Here is a 20894-nt window from a genome sequence, read left to right as displayed (position 1 = left end):
TTTCCTCTGGCACTGTTCCCCTAGCAATCAAAAAAGCAGTTATTAATCCTCTGCTCAGAAGACCTAACCTCGATCCTGACCTCATGGTAAACTACCGGCCGGTGTCCCCCCTTCCGTTTATTTCGAAAATCCTCGAAAAAATTGTTGCACAGCAGCTAAATGAACACTTAGTGTCTAACAATCTCTGTGAACCCTTTCAATCCGGTTTCAGGGCAAATCACTCTACGGAGACAGCCCTCGCAAAAATGACTAATGATCTATTGCTACCGATGGATTCTGATGTGTCATCTATGTTGCTGCTTCTTGATCTTAGCGCTGCTTTCGATACCGTCGATCATAATATTTTATTAAAGTGTATCAAAACACGTATTGGTATGTCAGACTTAGCCTTGTCTTGGTTTAACTCTTATCTTACTGACAGGATGCAGTGCGTCTCCCATAACAATGTGACCACGGACTATGTTAAGGTAACGTGTGGAGTTCCCCAGGGTTCGGTTCTTGGCCCTGCACTCTTCAGCATCTACATGCTGCCGCTATATGCAAATACGGTGTTAGCTTTCACTGTTATGCTGATGACATGCCCCTAAAGCTGACCAACACGCCGGGTGTGGTCAGCTGGAGGCGTGTCTTAATGAAATTAAACAATGGATGTCCGCTAACTGTTTGCAACTCAACGCTAAGAAAATGGAAATGTTGATTATTGGTCCTGCTAGACACCGACACCTATTTATTAATACCACCTTAACATTTGACAACCAAACAATTACACAAGACGATTCGGTAAAGAATCTGGGTATTATCTTCGACCCAACTCTCTCGTTTGAGTCGCACATCAAGAGTGTTACTGAAACGGCCTTTTTTCATCTCCGTAATATCGCTAAAAGTTGTTCCATTTTGTCCACTAGCAACGCTGAGATCTTTATTCATGCGTTCGTTACGTTTCGTCTCGATTACTGTAACGTATTATTTTCGGGTCTCCCTATGCATTAAAAGATTACAGTTGGTACAAAATGCGGCTGCTAGACTTTTGACAAGAACAAGAAAGTTTGATCATATTACGCCTATACTGGCTCACCTGCACTGGCTTCCTGTGCACTTAAGATGTGACTTTAAGGTTTTACTACTTACGTATAAAATACTACACGGTCTAGCTCCAGCCTATCTTGCTGATTGTATTATACCATATGTCCCTGCAGGAAATCTGCGTTCAAAGAACTCCGGCTTATTAGTGATTCCTAGAGCCCAAAAAAAGTCTGCGGGCTATAGAGCGTTTTCTATTCGGGCTCCAGTACTCTGGAATGCCCTCCCGGTAACAGCTAGAGATGCTACCTCAGTAGAAGCATTTAAGTCCCATCTTAAAACTAATTTGTATACTCTAGCCTTTAAATCAGGGGTGGGCAATTCATTTTTACCGGGGGCCGCATGAGTAACCCGAGCACTGCTGGAGGGCCACACCAACAATATTTCAATAAAATGTTGCTGAAATTATTTTTTATATACCGTAAGATAAATAATAATAATAATAATAATAATTTAATTGAACCTAACTTAACTTCATACAAAAGCAGATTGCGTTTGATGGTTTTTTTAACACTGTCTTACACAACACTTCCTGATGTATAATACAATGCAAACATTTCAATTTCTGTCACTTTATCCTGCATCCTCTTTAAAAGTCCAACATTTTTCCCCTGTCAGCTTGTCCCATTTCAGTCCTAACATGTCCAAACACGCATTTACCTATGTGAACAAGTCATTACCTGTGGTTGTCTCTTTAATTGACTGCATGGCTGCCAGTTCCTCCGTGATTTGAAAGTCCCACGTAAGAAGATGAGCAGCTGGGCGGTGTCACGTACATTGCAGCTCTCATCCAAAGCCAGCGAAAAACAGTCAAAGTCGGCCGTTCTGTTTTCAGCTGAAGCTCCAAGTTTCCAGCGATGGTCTCAACCCACCTCGTTACAGTGCGTCGGGAGAGTGACACGTTCTCAAATGCGCCCCTCTTCTCCGGGCATATCAGCGCAACAGAATCCAATAAGCACTCCTTAATAAACTCTCCGTCAGAAAAAGCCGTACTTTTTCTGGCGATTTTGTGAGAAATGACGAAACTTGTCTTGACAGCTGCATCTGGGGGTGTGAAATTTGGCAAAAAGTCCTTGTTGGGTTTGCAGTTTTACCATCAACGCATCAGCCTCCCTTGCGCGCGATTCATCAGACAGATTCCGGTATTTTTCCTCGTGCTTCGTCGTGTAGTGGCGATTCAAATTATATTCTTTAAACACAGCAACCTGTGTACCACAAATTAAGCACACGGCTTTACCTTTAATTTCTGTAAAGAAATACTTGGCAGTCCATGTCTTATTGAAAACACGGCATTCGTCATCAACTTTATCTTTTTAGCGTCTCGGGTGTAAACCGTGCATCACTTGTCGCTGTGCACCTTCACTCACAGGTTACACACAGACATACGCCCATAAATAACACTTTTCAAAATAAAAGCAGCACAGTTGTATTGCACGCACGACATAGATGTTTTTTTAAATTTATTTTGTAATTTGTGATTGCCGCTGTTCACATTCACTCACAATCGCGCACGAGCATAGTCCACACGGAAGTAATACAAATAACGCTTTTCAAAACAAAAGCAGCACCGTTGTATTGCACACTCGACATAGATACTTTTTTTAAATGTATTTTGTAATTTATGATTGGCCTCACGCGGGCCGGACAGGGACGCACAAAGGGCTGGATGTGGCCCGCGGGCCGTAGAATGCCCAGGTCTGCTTTTAATAGACCCCCCTTTTAGACCAGTTGATCTGTCGTTTCTTTTCTGCTCTGCCCCCCTCTCCTTCGTGGGGGGGGGGGGGGGCACAGGTTCGGTGGCCACGGATGAAGCGCTGGTTGTCCAAAGTCGGGACCCGGGGTGGACCGCTCGTCTGTGCATCGGTTGGGGACGTCTCTGTGCTGCTGACCTGTCTCCGCTCGGGATGGTCTCCTGCTGACCCCACTATGGACTGGACTCTCACTATTATGTTAGATCCACTATGGACTGGACTCTCACAATATTATGCTAGATCCACTCGACGTCCATTGCACCGGTCGCCCAGGGGGTCCCCACATCTTCGGTCCCCTCCAAGGTTTCTCATTGTCCCATTGGGTTGAGTTTTTCCTTGCCCTTATGTGGGATCTGAGGATGTTGTTGAGACATTCGTGATTTAGGGCTATATAAGTAAACATTGATTGAACATTCAATCAATCAATGTTTATTTATATAGCCCTAAATCACAAGTGTCTCAAAGGGCTGCACAAGCCACAACGACATCCGCGGTACAGAGCCCACATAAGTGAAGTGAAGTGAAGTGAATTATTTTTATATAGCACTTTTCTCAAGTGACTCAAAGCACTTTACATTGTGAAACCCAATATCTAAGTTACATTTTTAAACCAATGTGGGTGGCACTGGGAGCAGGTGGGTAAAGTGTCTTGCCCAAGGACACAACGGCAGTGACTAGGATGGCGGAAGCGGGGATCAAACCTGCAACCCTGAAGTTGCTGGCACGGCCGCTCTACCAACCGAGCTATACCGCCCCAGGGCAAGGGAAAACTCAACCCAGTGGGACGTCACCCCCCCTCTAGGGCAGACCGAAAGCAATGGATGTCGAGTGGGTCTGACATAATATTGTGAAAGTCCAGTCCATAGTGGATCTAACATATTAGTGAAAGTCCAGTCCATAGTGGATCTAACACAATAGTAAGAGTCCAGTCCATAGTGGGGCCAGCAGGAAACCATCCTGAGTGGAGACGGGTCAGCAGCACAGAGATGTCCCCAACCGATGCACAGGCGAGCGGTCCCGACTCTGGACAGCCAGCACTTCATCCATGGCCACCGGACCTGTGTCCCCCCCCTCCACAAGCGAGAGGGGGGCAGAAGAGAAAAGAAAAGAAACGGCAGATCAACTGGTCTAAAAGGGCGTTTATTTAAAGGCTAGAGCAGTGATTTTCAACCAGTGTGCCGCGGCACACTGGTGTGCCGTGAGAGATCGTCAGGTGTGCCGTGGGAAATTATTTAATATCTCCTAATTAACCATTGTCGGGTGTCTGCGCTATAATAAAGTGTGGCAGATAATGTAATACTCATCTATTTCAGTAGGTGGCAGCGGAGGGCGATAAATACCTGTAAAGACAACCGAGTTAGCGCTGCGCGACACGTGACACAGACAGTTTAGGATCGCAGCAAGAGGAGGCGAGTAAGTGACAGTGATGGAGACGTTTTTGAGAAGGGAAAATGCAAATGCCAAACAGGGTCCTGGACAAAATTCTGACCCAAATGAAGGCCCCAAATATGAGTGGTCGACAAAATAAAAAAAGACAAGACGGTGAGCTTGAGGCAATACAGCGAAAGATATCTTTCATTTGGATTTACTTTCACCGGGGATGTGACAGCACCGACTCCGCAGTGCTTGGTGTGTGGTGAGTTTTTGATTGATTGATTGAAACTTGTATTAGTAGATTGCACAGTACAGTACATATTCCGTACAATTGACCACTAAATGGTAACACCCGAATAAGTTTTTATAAATAAATAAATGATAAATGGGTTATACTTGTATAGCGCTTTTCTACCTTCAAGATACTCAAAGCGCTTTGACAGTATTTCCACATTCACCCATTCACACACACATTCACACACTGATGGAGGGAGCTGCCATGCAAGCATACTTGCCAACCCTCCCGTTTTTAGCGGGAGAATCCCGGTATTCAGCGCCTCTCCCGACAACCTCACGGCAGAGATTTTCTCCCGACAAACTCCCGGTATTCAGCCGGAGCTGGAGGCCACGCCCCCTCCAGCTCAATGCGGACCTGAGGACAGCCGTTCTCACGTCCGCTTAGCTTGCCTGCCCAATGACGTCATAACATCTACGGCTTTCATGAACGGAGAGCGAAGCACAAGGCGGCGGCAGCGCAGCACCGTTCACAGTCCAGTAATAATACTGGACTGTGAACGGTGCTGCGCTGCCACCTCGCAAAATGGAGACCCGATGGTGTAATCCGAGACAAAGATGACTATGCTGATAGCTGCAAGCAACATCCCATTCTCATTTGCGGATGTTTACAACAAATCCGTGAAGAATATGTACCCGGATTCAGCATTTGATGAAAGCACTTTTGTGCGTGCCACACAGCAATGCATCATCAGAGAGGGTGTTCAGCATGGTTAGAAAGATAGTGACAGAGAATAGAAATAGGATGGACAATTCAACCCTTAACTCACTCCTTTCCTGCAAAATAAATTTCACAGATGCTGCCCACACCTATGCTCCTTCAAAGGCTGTGCTTCTGGCTGCAAAGCATTGTACTTTCAAGTACAACAATGAGTAGATGAGTGTTGTGTGTGTGTGTGTGTGTATATGTGTAAATAAATGAACACTAAAATTCAAGTATTTATTTTATTTATATATATAATAAAATAAATATATATATATATATATATATATATATATATATATATATATATATATATATATATATATATATATATATATATATATATATATATAAATATATATATATATAGCTAGAATTAACTGAAAGTCAAGCATTTATATATATATATATATATATATATGAAATACTTGAGTTGGTGAATTCTAGCTGTAAATATACTCTCCTCTTAACCACGCCCCCCGCCCCAACCACGCCCCCCCCACCCCCGACCACCCGAGTGTCATTTTGGTTGGTGGTGTGCCGCAGGATTTTGTAAATGTAAAAAGTGTGCCGCGGCTCAAAAAAGGTTGAAAATCACTGGGCTAGAGTATACAAATGAGTTTTAAGATGGGACTCAAATGCTTCTACTGAGGTAGCATCTCTAACTGTTACCGGGAGGGCATTCCATAGTACTGGAGCCCGAATAGAAAACGCTCTATAGCCCGCAGACATTTTTGGGCTCTGGGAATCACCAATAAGCTGGAGTTCTTTGAACGCAGATTTCTTGCCGGGACATATGGTACAATACAATCGGCAAGATAGGCTGGAGCTAGACCGTGTAGTATTTTATACGTAAGTAGTAAAACCTTAAAGTCACATCTTAAGTGCACAGGAAGCCAGTGCAGGTGAGCCAGTATAGGCGTAATATAATCAAACGTTCTTGTTCCTTGTCAAAAGTCTAGCAGCCGCATTTTGTAGCAACTGTCATCTTTTACATTGAAAATTGGTCCTTCATAGAGATCAACTGGCGCCATACCGGGGGAACCAGGACCCTGCTTTGGTGGGCCATAGGGTCCTACCTGCACCACAAATTAATAAGGAGATTGGGCCATTTCCCCTGTGCCACGAAGAGGCGCTTTGGTCGGCTGCGCAGGAGGGACCACCGGCAGCATTGTGGTCGCCGTCGCTGCAGGGGCGCCTGAGAAGGGCAAGAAGACCGCCACAATATCTCAGAGACTATGTGGATCACAATGTGGCCGGTACCAACTGAGACTGTTTTGACTCTTATTCTTGGTCAATTTTTTTTTTAATAAATGTTCAGTGCCCTTGGGGCGAAGGCGTGTGTGAAGAGGGGGTAGTGTAGCGATGGGAGTATTGTGTAGTGAACTGTAGTTGCCCGATGTGGGCTGCACAGGGCAGTGGCAGGGTTGCATGCAGTGTTTAAGACCCTGCGTGTGTGAGCGAAGAAGAGTTAGAAAATCCGCTTGTGTGTGTGTCGTGCCTCTACCTGCGAGTTAGACAGTGCTATTTGTAAATGAAAATAAAAAGGCTGACTTGCTCAAAGAAATTCCAACTCCTTTATATCATCGTCATCACAATATGTATATTATTTGTGGGCTTGTTTTCCCCTGCATCGTTAAAATGCTCTTGTGTGAGAAATCCTACAGTAAATTTGATTTGCATGAAGGTTATCTGTAGCTTATGTTATTTTTATGTTGCCATAAAGTTTCTTAGGTGAGAGAATATTCAAAAAAAAAATTCTCATTGATACCAACTAAAGATAAAATTATAATAAGATTTTACATTATTTACCAGAAATAGTATAAATTGGTGAACATTTTAATTATTGAGATCCATATATTATCTTATAATGTATACCAGTGGTTTCTTTTATAAAAAAAAAGTACAACATTTTGTATAATAACATTAGAAAATAGGAAATATTACAACGAGCCAGTCTTTTAAAAGGCTGTTTGATTTGAACAGGTGTTTAAGATCCGGCTCACTTCAGAGAGCATAAATCCTATCTGTAGTCTGTTAAGATGAAGCCATTATATTAATTTAGATAGATGAACAATGGGGGATTAGCATAAAACAGCCTCATCTGAAAAGCTGATAGTTCCTAGAAACTACAAAGCAGAACTCAAACGGGCATGTCAAAGTCAGATTTCAGTCATGAAGTTTTAAAGGCCAACTGAAACCCACTACTACCGACCACGCAGTCTGATAGTTTATATATCAATGATGAAATCTTAACATTGCAACACATGCCAATACGGCCGGGTTAACTTATAAAGTGCAATTTTAAATTTCCCTCCACACTTCCGGTTCGAAACGCCTTTGGAGGATGACGTATGCGCGTGACGTAGCCAGTTTAACAGAGGTATGGCTTCCCCATTGAAGCCAATACGAAATAGCTCTGTTTTCATCTCATTATTTCATCTCATTATTCTGTGTTGGTGAATCTGTTGCAATTTGTTCATTGCATTATGGAGAAAGAAGCTGAGCAAGTGTCGTAGAATTTCTGACCTTTTGACCTATATTTCTTGTCTATTAAGAATGTCTGCTCATTTTCAATTCTCTTCTATTTTGTGCCATTGAATGGACCAGTTGTGGGACAAAGGTGAATATGGAGTTATGCCAACCTGTCTACAGACTGTTTAGATTTTCCAAATATGACTAAGAGATACGAGGTTGTTTTGGAACAGACAAACCAAAACAAAACAATCATGATGCACGAGATAAAAACAGTGACGCACGAGATAAAAAAACAGTGACGCACAAGAGACATATAAAAAATGGCAGAAGACCGGGACTCGAGAGTGATTTTGGCTTGTGTGTGTCTTGTGTGCTCCGGAGTACATTGTGTGTGCTTGCACGGACAACTCAATTCAACCCGCACTTCTGATAATGGGTAAATAAATTTGTTGTACTAAACTACTTTTGTTGCCTGCTTAAGCTTCGGACAATCCACCACACAAATTGGCGTCACGAACAGGATGGCCCAGAAGCTACAGGTCGACAGCCGCTCCCGCTCTCTCGGTCAGGCAGACAGTGTGTTGCACGCGCGCATCATAAGGTAAGCAGTTTGCTTAAAGTGTAAACATTTTCTGCCTGAAGAGAGCCGGATCGATAAGACTAATTGCTGAACCTGTTTTTGATAAAAGATAGGTTTAGTCAGGTTCTCCAAAAACAACCTGGAATGGGGTAAATTATGGTTGGATTGAGTTGTTTTATATGTGATGATTTGTCTGTGTGTTTGTTGAAAACTTGTGATTTCTTGTTTTTAACATAAGGGGATTGTTATTAGAATTTTGGTGGTTTGGAGTGTAGAAGCACAGACGATGTGAGACGAATACATTTCTTAACCTCTTCCTCCTTTGTCGTTGTCGGTAGAGGAGACTTTTTCCTGCAAGTGCATCAGAATTAGCCAGAGTTGGACAAAGATAAATGTAAGGCAAGGTTTGCTAACTGGTGTGACATTTGGCCCATATAAAATTGATACGTCTGTGAAAGTGCGAGACACCTGTCTATGTGGAAACTGCAGCGGTCCCTAGTCCTTGTGACTCAGCGTGTAAAAAAGCCTCATATTAGGTGACCATTCAGTGACTCCGGTAAAGGAGATCAACTGAGCCAAGTTGTCACAAATCTGTTTAATGGGTGCAGAATAGACAGGTGGCGTCTCGGGCTCCATATGGTAGAGCTTTGGTGAAACTTGCTGAAACTGTATGGACTGACCAGACACGATGTCTGTAGGATTGTTGGGTGATTCCTAGTGGTCCTATGGCGCCTTAGAGGCCAGTTATCCGTGTTGGTCAGTTTGATAACGCAGGTGCTGCTCCACTGAATGGGTTACTCGCTGTTGTATGAGCAATGATGGAACCTGGTTTTTGTGATATGAGACGGCCGATTCCACAAGCACGCGTGCAAAGTTGTTTATATTGGTATATTGGTCCGGACCAGGGTTTTTGGGGTTAATGGTTATAAATGTGTGTATATATATACATATATAATGAATGTTGAGAAGTATGTGCGTAATTTAATAACTTTTGTGTAGCACCTGTTTTCTAATCTGTTTTATTTCCCTCCTCTAAAAGGCAAGCATACTCCCCCCTCCCTCCACGTTTTTTTTTTTTCCGCACCCCTCGCTATCTGTAAAAGTTGGGAAATTGTCTAAAATGTGTGTGCTTGTGAGAAAGTAGACAACGTTTATGTACAGAAAACATATGAGTGAATGATCTATCCATTTAATTATCTTATTCCGCTCTCGGAGGTTGGATCGCGGGGGCAGCAGCCTAAGCAGGGAAGTCCAGAATTCCCTCCCCCTTTGGCTATTTGTCCATCTAAGAGTGAATGATAAATGTTGTTTCTTATTATTAAGGTTCTGATATGATACAGCTGTGCTTCTGGAGGAGAAAAATAGTTGACTGTTGCATTTATTTTTAACTGTGCTGGTGATTGTAACTGTGTAACACTATAGTTTGCAAAAGACTCTCGCTTTTTGGGGAAAGATGTGTGTGCATGTGACTCAGTAAGAAAATAAAAAAGGAGGCCCTGCTGGGAGACATTTTTAGATAAGGAATGTGTGTGTGTGAAGAGGCTGTGTGAGTGACAGCTGCACGAGACGTGGGTCGAAGAGGTTTGACACTGTTAGCATAGCATTGAGCTAGGTTAGCATTGAGTTAGCATAGCATTGGATTAGTTTAGCATTGAGCTAGGTTTAAAGAATAAATAAATAAATAAATAAAAACCTATATATATATATATATATATATATATATATATATACATATATATATATATATATATATATATGTATATATATATATATATATATATATATATATATATATATATATATATATATATATATATATATATATATATATATATATATATAGTGGACAGCTGTACTCAGTCTGAGGAGAGTGCTGACAGGTTGGTTTTGATAATAGGAAAAATAAAATAGACTGTATATGAATAAATAAACATTTAAATATCAATACATACATTTGGACTGGGACATTGAAGCATTGTTAAATTCATTAGTCATTAATTATGGTGTAATATACTGTATTGAACAGCCCTGTTGCTTATCTGATCCATCCAGTTCCTGTGTGGAAGTTGAGACAAACACACACACACACACACACATCATAGATGAACACATTGTAGCTTTGAATTAATAATGATATAGCAAACACATTAAATACAATTGAATTAAATTTAATAAAGGTAAAATGATTATTTAATTATATTGGCATTTTAATTATTTCAAGAATAATCACGATGAAGTAAAATTTTAATTTATATTCTGAAAACATCTAAAAAAACATCTGTGCAACTGTGAATCATAGAGTCTGAGGAAGTACAGATAAGAATCGCCAGACTCAGCGCCATAGTCAAAACAAAACGTAGAGAAGCGTTAAACAAATTCTAATCAGAAGACAGACAAAGAATGAGAACGTAAGTTATCAGCACAAACAATAATTGAAATAAATAACAAAAGAAAGCAAATTTCAAAGGGATAAATGAAGGTGCATGTAGAATTACATGTAGAAAATAAAACTAAATGGAAATAAATGTCTGCGGGATAAGAGATCTGTCCAGTGTTACAAGGACGAGACGTCATGAATTGTGCTCGGGTTAATAATAGATAGATAGACAGATAACACGTTATTGATTCCTTCAGGAGAGTTCCCTCAGGAAGAAGAAGTAAAAAGTAAACAGTAACTAATAAGGGTATAAATGGAAACAAAATAGAAAAATATTACAAGGAGAATAAAAAGAGAACAGTAAAATAAGAATATAACAAGAGAAACTAGGCATTAGCGACCATGATATAAAAAAGTATTGCAATGTTATTGTTTTGCATCCCCTGTCATCCTAGCCCCCAGAGAGGAGTTGTACAGTTTAATGGCATGTGGGACAAATGATTTTTTATAGTCTAAATCAGTAGTTCTCAAAGGAGGGTATGGTGTTTCCGCTCGGAAAAAAAAAAAGAAAAAAAAGAAAAGGGGAGTACCTGAGATTTTAAATATTCTAAAAATAGCGACAATTCAAAATCCTTTATAAATATAATTATAGAAGAATAATACTTCAACAAAATACATATTTAGAATTAAGTTTACGAGTCCAGATGAATCACTATTACAATATCCAAAGAAGGTTGATGATAGATTATATGTATAGAAATCTTTAGTATAATTTAATCACTTGTTTCATTTTTAAAAACGTTTTAGTTATTCTTATATTTTTTTGTTGTCCAAATAAGTCAAGTAAGACCACAACAAATGAGCAATATGGTGCACTGTTATACAATTTAATAAATCAGAAATTGATGACAATATGCTGTATTTTATTTCTTTATTTTACTGGGGAAAAAAAGGGGTTGAAAAGCACTGCCCTAAATCATATTTAAAGCTAAAATTATTTTATAAGACTGATTATTTTGGATTATTGTGTTTGTATTGAGATAGAAAGAGAGAGCAGGTGAAGGAAGATTGTTTGTTTGGTTGGTTGAGTGAAATGGGAAGAAATCAATAGGAATAATTACATACAAAATGGAATAAAACTATGGGTGCAATAGATAATGAATGAATAAATGAAATAAGTTTATTTTGGTCATATAATCAACCAGTTTGTGTGAGCAGTTTAACAGTACAGATTAGACAAATTAACATTCATACACATTTACATACAGAAAGAAAATAAAAGAAAAAGGATGACCAAAAAAGGAACAGGCGGAAGCCAAAGATTATCCTATACATTCACTGAACATTAAATTACCTGGAACATCAACAATAAAAGATGAAAGTAATTGTTGCTATATTTCATAATGTTCAAAAACTTCACCTTTCAAGGGTCTCTTAAACCATAACAGAAAACTACATGTGTTCAGCTCATCACTGAGGATGGTCCATCATTTAACTCCTAGAACTGAAATACATTTGTATTTTTATTTTTATTTTACTTGACCTATTTCAAAAATCAATATGCCCCGTAAATGATAGTTTTCTCCACATAATGTAAATAAGCTAAGAATACAAACTGGAAAGCTGTTGTTCTTTACTCGAAACATAATTGCCATTGTTTTAAAATTAAATTATCTGAACATTTAACACATTATGACTTATAAAAAATGGATTGGTAGGATCATAATAATAATGCTTTGTGTATTATTGAAATGAGCCTTTTAAGTTTAAGTATTGGGTCTATATTTCTTCTATAAACATTTCCCCAAACTTCAAAACAATATTACATATGGAAAAATAAATGAATAATATAACATGTGCAGACATTTCTTATTCAGCATGTGTTTTACTTTATACCGAATGGCAATGGATTTGGATATTTTTCTTTAATATGTTCAATATGCGGCTTCCAACATATTAATGATCAATTACTATTCTCAAGAATGTAGTTCATATACTCTGTCAATTTCCACTTGATTCAACTTTAATTTTCGTTTCACAATTTGACTTTGCACCCTGGACAGGTCGTCACCTCATCACAGGGCCAACACAGATAGATAGACATACAACATTCAAACACTAGGGCAAATTTAGTCTTATTAATTTCCCCATATTGAGATCTATTACTCAAAACAACTACTTAACCACTATTGTGAAACACCTTTCTAATTTATGGGAGTATTGGGATAGGATTGAGGAAGATGTCTGCTGTGGTGGTGGTTAGTTTGGAAATTAATTTAATAAAAGTAAGTTTAAGTCGGGTAACTTTAAAGTGTAGTCTGACATTTTTAATTTGGAGTAATTTATTTTTATTTAGACATTGCAGTACACCATACTTCTGGATGGTGAGCTAGAAGAGGATAATGGCATGACAGAATAAAGTTAGAGTTAAAGTTAAAGTACCAATGATTGTCACACACACACTAGGTGTGGTGAAATTTGTCCTCTGCATTTGACCCATCCCCTTGATCACCCCCTGGGAGGTGGGGGGAGCAGTGGGCAGCAGCGGTGCCGTGCCCGGGAATCATTTTTGGTGATTTGGCCCCCAATTCCAACCCTTGATGCTGAGTGCCAAGCAGGGAGGTAATGGCTCCCAAATTTTTTGTAGTATTTGGTATGAACTTGCGACCTACCGATCTCAGGGCGGACACTCCAACCACTAGGCCACTGAGATGAAGGAGGCAAACCAAATCTCAACAGCTTTCAGTTAGCTATAGATTTTGAGAGTATAATGCGAATAACTATAACTTTACAACTGTTTGCTGTGAATAGTGTTGAATAATAATTACAAATAACAGCCTACATTAATAATTAGAATAAGAGCCGATATGTAAAGTGTTAAAAAGAGGAGAAGTGTGATTAGGCCTGGCGCTTAGAGCATGGCCTTGTGTGTTTGTTGTGACTAGGTTGGATAACCAGACGGAGAAAGGCAAGGCAAGGCGGGGCAGCTTTGTTTGTGTGGCGTTTTTCATGCAAAGGCCAGACTCAAAGTGCTTCACAGACAACAAAGTGAAATGAAAGAAAATAAAAGCAAAATTAAAATGCAGACAACAAAAATAAAAACAGTGCGGACGTTAAAAGTTAAAAGATTTAGCTGAAAGATAAGGAGAAACGAGAATAAAAACATTATTTTGTTTTGGAGAATATCACGCACAGCGGGAGGTCAGAGTGCAAGCATGACAGCTTGCTCGAACCTACTGATAGACAAATGATAGTTTAAATTAACTTATAGATAATCTTTAAGTGAATTAAAAGGGTACTTAAATACACATGAAGTAGTACGTATAATCTTTGAATTAGGGTTATTGATTAACATTTAATGGGATAGTTAAGACTGTGATTTTAAAACGTGATATGCAAAATTGAACTAACCAAGAGGATATGAAAACGATGGGTGTACATGTTTTGAGTTCCAAATTCTGGAGGGAAAAAACCTCAACAAAACGTAAAACCATACAGACGGACTTGGGTGGTAGTCACGGTTGTCCTAGGTCAAGCTAGGGTGGAGGCTGTTATGCAGCCGGGGGACTGCCAACTTCTCTGAACAAGACAAGCTCCAGAGTTGTAGCCAGAACATGCTCACAAAAAATACAGGTGTGACAGACGACGCCCACAGCAGGACGAAAAGCAGGATACAAACAGACCCCTGCTGGACATAAGTGTCAACGGACAATGTTCAACACAACCTTTGAAGCATTCCTTTGTGGTCAACCTGCACACACCTTGTAATGACCTGCTTACGAACTGTGCCCTGACAATTCAATACCGCACAGAAGGAACTTCCTGATGTTGCCTGACAGCACGGCATCAGCTGACAACTACTGGGGACGCCTCCCAGGAACGAATGGAGGACGGGGACTGCTCCAACTGTCCTAGCACTGGCTGACTGAGGTGCGTCCGTGTGTCCTGCCACCCAAACCGCCAAAGTGTATGATCACCAATTAGACGACTCATAATAGGAGCCTTTTGACTCTTATATATGGTGGGACTCAAGGTATGGCCGCTCATGTGAACTATCCTTACAACAATTAGCATGGTATAAGATGAACAACTAATGACCCACATTGTTCTTTTGCTCTCTGTCCTGCCTATGAAACCAAAAATTTAGGTCATATGATAAAACAGGGCGTAGCTGCCGCTGATTGGACCGATACGCAAATACCACATTTTTAATTATTTCGGTTGTCTGTTAAAAACATAGCTATTGGCTGCAATTTGGACATTCCTGCTGTAGGCTACAAGGAGCTAGCAGCTACACAACAGCTGAGCTAAAATAACAAATTTAAGCATATTAAATATTTATAGTTGCTTATTACATACACAAAGTCGCAAAGAGACAGAAGTCTGTAGAAAGTATTCAGTAACAAACGTGTCCGCATTATTAAACTTTCTACCACAGGAAACATACTGAACAAATACAGCAGTTACTGTCAGACTCTAATCCGGATTACCTTGTCTATCAGAGACATGGTTAAAACCCACAACACCTTTCGTTCTAATTAATGTCCCGGGGGACAAGATTACAGAAAAGACAGATCGAGTGACAAAGGGGGGAGGAATTATGATTTATGAAAGGGAAAACATTAAAAGTAGATCAATTTGAGTATGTTAAAATTTAATTTAATTTAATTTTCCTTAGAAATGTATTTCAAGGTAATTGTAGTATACCGACCGACCACAGCTAAAGACATTTTTCTTGATTCATTTCAGACATCCTCAAACAGCATAGTATGAAAGAAGTAACGTCATGGGGGATGTTAATCTGGACTGGTTAAATAAGACGCGTAGAAAGAAACTTAAGGATATTATAAACGGCTTCTACATGATACAAATGATAAGCAGCCCTACTAGAATTCCAATTGGATGACAAATATCAAAGAGATCATCTGTAAATACACGAATACAAAACCAGAAAGAAGAGTGCTAAAATAAAAGTACCTTGGATTAATAAAACAATTTGGATTCTAAAGAGACATCAGGACTCAGCTCTCATAAGAGCAATTATAACAGGGGTGAAAACAGATCGTATGATTTTAAAAGTTTTGAGGAACAAAGTTACAATGTTTATGCGGAAGTCTAAGGCTGACTTTCACTTAGAATTAATCAAAGCTGCAAAAGGGAACATTATAAAGATATGGAAAACCATATACAAACTTACGGGAAGAGAGCAAACAAGAAACAACACTATAACATTAAATATCAATGGCGCTACTATCACAGACAGTCTGGACATAAGTAATAATTTTAATAAACATTTCATCCAGTCTGTACAAACCCTGAATAAAAAGTCCCTCAAAATCAGTGCAAATAATTGTCATTTATTCAGGATGGACTAATTTTAGAAGTAACAAATGAAACAAAGTTAAACTAAATCTTCCCTGCATTATCAGACTCACGATCTAGAGATATATATACGGGTTGGACACTATCTTCCTAAAAACGTATAAGGATTGTATTATTGCCCGTATAACAACAATTGATAAATAAATCAATAACGGAAAACACTTTCCCTACCACATCGAGAAACTGCTACTATAATTAAATCCATAAAGCAGGAAATAAAGAAGACATCAACAAGTACAGACCAATTAGCCTTCTCCCCGTTATATCCAAAGGAATAGAAAATTTGAAGTTAAAAAGTGGCTTTGGAGCAATCAAGGTTGCTCACACGGTCACTAAGAGGGGCATTATGTAGACACATCAATTTAATGTGTATTATATTTATCCATGAGAGCATTTTTGTTGTAAATTGTGAGGTATGACTGTTAAAATCTTGGTTGTTGTTACGAATGATGACAGATGTGAACAAGAGCATGTATCATCTTTGTGTGATGATGTAAATAATGTGTGGATGGTTCTGATATATTAAGAATGTGTCCATGAAGGGGCATTTTATGACTTTCCGAAATTTGATTACATGCTACAGTATGATTATTTTTTGATTAATTATTGATTATTATGAGTGTATATATTTATTATGATTAATTAGTGTCATAATTTCATTGCTTGATTTTTGGATATCTTTAATTTAGGTAGCCAGGGACTGCAGATGGAAAGTAGCTATTTAGATATAATCTGGTACAGAACATATATGTTTCTGAACTTAATGTTTCAGTGCATTGTCCCATCATAGATAGACTAAATTAAATACAACTATTTAGTGAATTATTGTGGCCACAATAATTCACTAGGTGTTGTAAAATATCAAAGTACTATTGCAAAAGCGAACAGTGACCTCAAACATGACCTGTCCTCCGCCTCTGTTCTTGCTGCGCTTGACTATCAGCTGCCTTTCTTTTTCTTGGATGTTTCTGAAACTACTAATACTACTACTACTATTACTATTACTACGACTAACACTGTCCCTGTTTCAGTGACAGAGGGGGGAGGTGAGTTTGGATTGGGTCAAGTTTGAGCGTGTTGAGGTTTTATTTAATCGATATGATCAATCCGGTACAAAGATAAAGGAACGTAATGATTTAGATTGACAAGTGCAGTGGTTGGCGGAAGCAACCCCAACCTCAAAGGAGAATGCCAAGTCAGTAATTAAATGTTTTGTGAATTATCTAATATCCCGACATGGTTTCCCCAAAAAGAGTAGGTCAAACAACGGCACCCATTTTAAGGAAGCAGGCTATCATCGTCAGTCCCAGGACCAGCAAATTCCTACGAAGGCGGAAAGACCATGAGACCAAAATGGTATGTTTGCAAAATGTAGAATTTGTGTGCCAGTTCCTCTGTGCCGATTTGAGGATGAAAGCAGCCACTCCAGATTCCCTTGCACTCGCTGAGAGGGGCACGGTCAAAGCCAATCCAGGACCAACACCCGATACCTGACTGGAAGGAACCGAGAGGAGAGACAACACCTTGCCAGCGATGACGAGAACGACTAAGGTTGCCAGCCAATGTGTCCGTCGGGACTCCAGCAGCTGTGGAAAGAGGTGTCGGGAGTGCCGAAGCAGCGAGGAGGCCTTGAAGCAAGCCGAGGGCCTGGACCAAAGCCCAAACGCCCCATACTCTGCCCCAGCCTTCCCCAAAGCCCCCACAGCTCCAACTCTACCTCAATTTTCCCCAAAGCGGCCAGCGCGCACATGCCATTAAACAGTCTGCCCAATGGACTGAACCACACCCCAAGAAGAGACAGAGACAGACTGTTTGAGTGGATCTCTTTCTTCACCAAGGCAGCCAAAAGCCCAACGAGGTGTCGGCAGGCCACCAGCCTGAGGCACCACCTAGCCATCTATACGAGCACTAATCGAACATGGACTCGTACGAAATTCAGTTGTGTGTTCAAAATCAATTGGTAATTAACGATATTGGTAACTACATTCATTGTAAATGCCGGGAAAAATATTTTTGCAAATGTCTTACAGTCATAAGTCTATACACATTCATCTAATTATGTTCATGATCAAAGTATTTGTTATTCCTTTACTAAATCAAAGGGTAGGCCACTAATTGTGTTCTGTGAGATGGTTTTACTGCAGGCTGGTAACAGCGATCGCTCTGAAGGAGGGTCATAGACGGAATTTTTGCCTCTTATAAAAACATTGAGGTTTTTGCTTCTATCAGTGGTAGAGATTTAAGTTAGTGGTCTACATCAGAAAGTGTTTTGGTCCAGGGTCTTAGGACCCTGGAAGGAGGGTATGTCATAGAATTTCTGACCTTTTGACCTATATTTCTTGTCTATTAAGAATGTCTGCTCATTTTCAATTCTCTTCTATTTTGTGCCATTGAATGGACCAGTTGTGGGACAAAGGTGAATATGGAGTTATGCCAACCTGTCTACAGAATGTTTAGATTTTCCAAATATGACTAAGAGATACGAGGTTGTTTTGGAACAGACAAACCAAAACAAAACAATCATGACGCACGAGATAAAAAACAGTGACGCACAAGAGACATATAAAACATGGCAGAAGACCGGGACTCGAGAGTGATTTTGGCTTGTGTGTGTCTTGTGTGCTCCGGAGTACATTGTGTCTGCTTGCACGGACAACTCAATTCAACCTGCACTTCTGATAATGGGTAAATAAATGTGTTGTACTAAACTACTTTTGTTGCTTGCTTAAGCTTCGGACAATCCACCACACACGCAAAGAAGAAAGTCGGTGCGAAGCGGAGTATTTTACGAGGGAAGTCAGCAACACAACACAGTCGGTGTTTCATTGTTTACATTCCCGAAACATGCAGTCAAGATCGAAGAACTCGGACAACAGAGACTCTTACCAGGAGGACTTTGACTTCGTTAACAGACGCAGACGCGATACCGTGAGTACGCTTCCAAACATTTGATCGCTTGCTATAACTAGCTCGAGCTAGTAGCTAGGAGCTAGGAGCTAGCATAACAAACACCTAGGTGTTTGTTATGCGGGATTAATTTGTGGCATATTAAATATAAGCCTGGTTGTGTTGTGGCTAATAGAGTATATACTGTAAATGTCTTGTGTTTATTTACTGTTGTAGTCATTCCCAGCTGAATATCAGGTCCCACCCGCGCACTTCCAAACATTTGATCGCTTGCCCGTACGTGCGTGTCATGTACGTAACTTTGGTTAAATATATAAGCTTTATGAACCTTGGGTTAGGTGAACGGTCCTTTGGGCTGAGTGACTGTGTGTGTTGTGCAGGTGTTTGAATTGTATTGGCGGGTTTTATGGACGGGATCCCGTCCATATACCGCTCGAGCTATAACCAGCTCGAGCTAGTAGCTAGGAGCTAGCATAACAAACACCTAGGTGTTTTTATGTGGGATTAATTTGTGGCATATTAAATATGAGCCTGGTTGTGTTGTGGCTAATAGAGTATATATATATATGTCTTGTGTTTATTTACTGTTTTAGTCATTCCCAGCTGAATATCAGGTCACCCCCGGCTCTCACAGCATCTTCCCTATCTGAATCGCTTCCACTCCCCACTAGTCCTTCACTTGCACTTTCCTCATCCACAAATCTTTCATCCTCGCTCAAATTAATGGGGAAATCGTCGCTTTCTCGGTCCGAATCTCTCTCACTTCTGGCGGCCATCATTGTAAACAATAGGGAACTTTGCGTATATGTTCAATTGACTACGTCACGCTACTTCCGGTAGGGGCAAGCCTTTTTTTTATCAGATACCAAAAGTTGCGATCTTTATCGTCGTTGTTCTATACTAAATCCTTTCAGCAAAAATATGGCAATATCGCGAAGTGATCAAGTATGACACATAGAATAGATCTGCTATCCCCGTTTAAATAAAAACAATTCATTTCAGTAGGCCTTTAACTTCTGATTTACCTTGGGTAGTTCTTCAATCTGGTTGGCGTCCAGATACAGCTCCTCCAGAGTTCTCTCAAAGCTGAATATTTCCTTGGGGACTTGCTGCAGACTGCAGTGAGAGTAGTCCAACACCGAGATCACTTCCTCCTCCCCGCGGAAACAACGACATGGCACCAGCCGACCAATCAGCTTTCGTTTTGTGGTCATTTCCAGACACTGTACTGCAGAAGCAAAAGAAGAGAAAATACCATTCAGTCATTTAAAGTACTTCGTTGAGATCTCCGATAGTATGAGACATATTTGTAAACTGGACACTATACTGGCAACAGAATTCACATTTGACAAGTACTGCATTTTCAATGGAAATCATAGATTCTTAGATGAACAAAGCTTTTGCGTTAGTATCAATTATACATCTTTTTTATCCGATAAGAATACACTTCTTAGTCCATCTATGCCCTCTTATAGAATCATGCCTCCATCATATCCACACTCAATGCCCAGTGATGTAGCAAAGTACATGCCGTGCGTCCCTGACGTTTAAAAAACTTAAAGGATGCAGTCAACTCACTCTTGATGCATCCCAGGGACCAGTGACGTGCAGTGAGGTTTGAGAGGCACTGACCCACTAGTCAGATTTACAAACATACAGTATGATGCTAAGTCACTGACTCACAAGTCAGATTTACAAACATGACAGTATGATGCAATGGCACCTGCTCAAAATCACAAAAACACACAGTATGATGCTAGAATAAAATATTTCAACACACTTAGCACACTATTAACACAGCACTGCAGAGCAGACAACTTTTTGACTTGGGGGCCCCCGGACTGTTGAACAACTTAAACTGTACATCAAGCAAGAATGGGAAAGAATTCCACCTGAGAAGCTTAAAAAATGTGTCTCCTCAGTTCCCAAACGTTTACTGAGTGCTAAAAGGAAAGGCCATGTAACACA

At 40.0% G+C, this 20894-nt stretch overlaps 1 protein-coding gene across 13 annotated transcripts in view; it reads right to left on the bottom strand.

Moving 5' to 3' along the window:
* Positions 1-20151, bottom strand: part of LOC133635227 (leucine-rich repeat-containing protein 7-like) — a 149722-nt gene extending 129571 nt beyond the window's left edge. For all 13 annotated transcript variants that reach the window (XM_062028155.1, XM_062028156.1, XM_062028158.1 and 10 more), the window contains exon 1: positions 19952-20151. In XM_062028155.1, coding sequence (XP_061884139.1) covers positions 19952-20140 — 189 coding nt within the window. In that variant the 5' untranslated portion in view covers positions 20141-20151. The remainder of the gene's footprint in view (positions 1-19951) is intronic.
* Positions 20152-20894: the final 743 nt, after the last annotated feature.

Source organism: Entelurus aequoreus, linkage group LG19, assembly GCF_033978785.1.
Source record: "Entelurus aequoreus isolate RoL-2023_Sb linkage group LG19, RoL_Eaeq_v1.1, whole genome shotgun sequence".
NCBI lineage: Eukaryota > Metazoa > Chordata > Actinopteri > Syngnathiformes > Syngnathidae > Entelurus > Entelurus aequoreus.
This window is presented reverse-complemented; position numbering and strand designations above follow the sequence as displayed.